This window comes from Rhagoletis zephyria, unplaced genomic scaffold, assembly GCF_001687245.7.
Source record: "Rhagoletis zephyria isolate East Lansing unplaced genomic scaffold, Rhagoletis_zephyria_1.1 Rzeph_scaffold_02416, whole genome shotgun sequence".
In the NCBI taxonomy this organism is placed as follows: Eukaryota; Metazoa; Arthropoda; class Insecta; order Diptera; family Tephritidae; genus Rhagoletis; species Rhagoletis zephyria.
Window position 1 is genome coordinate 72,680 of NW_016159500.1, and position 3,443 is coordinate 76,122.

At 39.9% G+C, this 3,443-nt stretch overlaps 1 protein-coding gene across 1 annotated transcript; it reads left to right on the plus strand.

Annotated features, from left to right (window-relative positions):
• The first annotated feature begins 316 nt into the window (after window positions 1-316).
• On the plus strand, window positions 317-2,028 carry LOC108366843 (methyltransferase-like protein 17, mitochondrial). Its single transcript, XM_017621316.1, has 4 exons — window positions 317-1,181; window positions 1,241-1,456; window positions 1,520-1,806; window positions 1,865-2,028. The coding sequence occupies exons 1-4, from the start codon at window positions 396-398 to the stop codon at window positions 1,989-1,991; spliced, it is 1,416 nt and encodes a 471-aa protein (XP_017476805.1). The 5' UTR covers window positions 317-395; the 3' UTR covers window positions 1,992-2,028.
• Window positions 2,029-3,443: the final 1,415 nt, after the last annotated feature.

Genomic DNA, 3,443 nt, shown 5'->3' on the forward strand with positions numbered 1-3,443 from the left:
TTGGCGCTCTGGTAAGACAGATCGTGTCAGCTGACTCGAGTTTACGTACCGGTAGGTTTACGTTCTTTTCNAATCGTGGAAATTTTGGAAGATCACAGGGCTGCTTTTAGCATTTAGATTCTAAATGCAAAAATGGAGTTGCATTTAGTTGCATTTAGGTGACGAATTTTGTATGGATAAATGTACTTTTAGAGTAGCATTTAGAGCTAAATGCGCTAAATGTGCTTTTACGCGTAAGCAAAAACAGCCCATTAACTAGTCCGCAAACGATTATAAAACATCGATATTTTACGTCTTACCATCGATAACATCGAATATCGATGGATATCGGGCATTCCTAATCCCTAGTCAGGAATATTAAGATATTTTGTACATCTTGTAGAAAAGGAAGGGATATGAATGTGGGATTAAAATTAGTTACATGTTTTCGGTATGAAGTTCAAAAACATTTTGTGCGAAATACGTGTAAAATTGCGGTGGAGGTAGAGGCGAGCTTGGTTGCAAAATTGGAAAATGAGGAATTGAAGCCGCGGCACCATCCAGGCATTGTGAAGTCTTCTAGAATTGAGTTACCAAGTAATTTACGCTATGCCTTGGAAGGTGTTATTGGCGATCATCCCGTGAAAACCATTTTAAAGGACTGTAAGGAGCTTGATCAATATATTAATGCTCGTCATCCTCCAATTGAGCAGCTTGAATTGAACAGAAAGATGAAGTCATACATAGAAGAAGTTGATAGACGAATGCCACCGGAACAACTGTCATTACTAGGAGAAGAAGAGGGAGCCCAGTGGAGGAGAAAGCGAGAAAAGTTGATCAAGCGATTAATAGCACAGCGCACATATGCTTGGAAGCCAATTGAATATGGGTCATATGAATCTTTAGTTTATGCAATTGGCCGAGGCGCGAAGGAGTACGGCGTACTTACAAATATTTTGAATGAGTTGCATGCACGTGATGGCTCATTCCAACCCAGAAGTTATTTTGATTTCGGATCAGGTGTAGGCACTGGTATGTGGGCAGCTAGCAATTTGTGGAAAGACTCGATTTTTGAATACTACAATGTGGATAGTTCGCGGAGTATGAACGACCTGTCTGAGCTAATATTACGCAAAGGAAATCAAAACCAGCAAATGGTGCTGCGCAACGTTTACTACAGACAGTTCCTACCTGCTATAGAGGCTCGTATTTAATTATTAACCATCAGTAGATCCTAAATCTTTAAATGCTCTGTTTTTAGACAATGTATGATCTGGTTATATTATCTTATACCCTTTTTGAGCTACCGACCTCATTAAGCCGGAAGGATGTATTATTAAACTTATGGAAGAAATGTAGTGGCTATTTGGTAATTGTAGAAGAGGGTACTCGCCGTGGTAGTGAATTAGTCAACGAAGCAAGAGAATTCATTTTGAGCTTGCAAAGCGAAAACCTTAAAGGTGAAGTTTTTGCTCCGGTAAGATGTAATTTTTTAAATCATTTTTCTTTTTACAACTCAATTGAACTTAAAAATTTTCAGTGCTCGCACAATTTAACATGCCCCCGGCTATTTAATAACGTTGAGCATACACCGTGCAACTTCGAAGTCGGATATGCTCCTTTACGTTTGGGCGATGTGAATGATGAGCGACATACTACCCGCTATTCCTATATCGTACTAAAAAAAGGCGAAATTTCTGATCCGACTCGCAAATGGCCGAGACTTGTTCGACCAACATTGTCTCGTTCTAAACACATAATTTGCCGTATGTGTACCACGGAAGCCAAATTGCAAGAGGTCATCTTCACAAAATCAAAACATGGAAGGTAACTTCTATTTATTCTTTCTTTAAAATATTTCGTTTAAATTGGTTTTACTTGACAGCCATGCATATCGATGTGCCAAGGCGAGTGATTGGGGTGACAGGTTACCAATTATCCTAGGTGACCAAATACCAACAATACGGAAGACCTTTAGAAGGAAAGAGAAAGGAAATGAAAATGAAAAGTGAGATTAACGTAAATAAAATAAAATAAAAAAGAAAATTATGTGCTCCAAATTTAATTTAATTAATTAGCTTCCGCTGAAGTGTAGTGGTTTGCAGTGCACGCTGTCAGTCCGCAGGGGCAGATCAAAGCAAAATCGCAAAAAATATAGGAAAACGTTTTTTTCTTAACAGCGGTCGCCCGGCAACGGCAATCCTCCGAGCGTATTTCTGCCGTGAAAACGAGCTTTTCATAAAAATACAATTACCGGTCGGAGTCCGCGTAAAACTGTAGGTCCCTGCTCTTTGTGTGACAACATAAGGCGCACGCCAGAAACCGAAGGGTAAGCTCCGTTAAACACTAAAATAACACCGCCCGGGTAAAATATTGGCGTATGTTACTTTCGGCAGGTTTTGGGAAATCGATTTAAAGATTCGGTCACAATTTCTCAAAAGCTATACAATTGTTGGGAAATATTTAGTTATTGGCCCACCGTTTTGCGGGTGGGCGCGGAGGGGAAGGGCGTGGCCCCATAAACCCACCCTGTTTGAAAGGGGACAGTCCCCACTTTACGAAAAGCCGCATCCATCCTTGGGGACCGCCCACAGACCCCTAGGGAACCGTTTGAAAATGGGGGAAAAACGGCATTTACCGAGGAAAACTGAGCAGTTGAAGTGGAATATAACCCAACGAACAGAAACCGTGGGATTTTTAATTAAAATAAATTGTCCAAAGTTGGTTATCAGGCGATTTTGTGTAAAAAAGTTATTTAAAAAAAAATTTCACTGCAAATATTGTTATATTAATGGCCCAATTATAGTTATATGGCGACTGGGGTCTAGTTGCTGGTCTAGTCGCTATGGCTACCAGTATAGTACTTTGTATTATGTATAGCGATTAATCTCAGAACACAGAAAAGCGCATACGACGTCCGAATTGACATGTACATGTCAACTTTGCTCCAATGTGTTTAACAATTTATGTAAACAAATAACAAAATCCGCATAAGCGGGAAACAGAAAATTGCGCTACGAGACTCAATAGCCGACAATCGTAGCCAGTAGCCATGCGTAATGCAAATTTTACTATATGGTTGCCCATCGGCTATCAGTCGCCATACATATGGCTCAATTATTATGTGTTATTTGTTTACATAATTTGTTAAACACATTGGAGAAAAGTTGAAATGTACATGTCAAAAAAACGTAAATTCGGACGTTGTCTGCGCTTTTCTGTGTTCTGAGATTAATCGCTATACATAATACAAAGTACTATACTGGTAGCCATAGCGACAAGACCCCAGTCGCCATATATAATTGGGCCAATAATTGGGCCACAAAAAAGGAAAAACGCGGCAGGAAAAAATGCTATAGTAATAGTAGTATGATAGTATTTTAGCGCAGTTCTTCTTTCTGCGTAGGCGGCCTTCGGTCGCACTTAGGAATGTTGTTGTTGTTGTTGTAGCAGCAGTGCTGAAC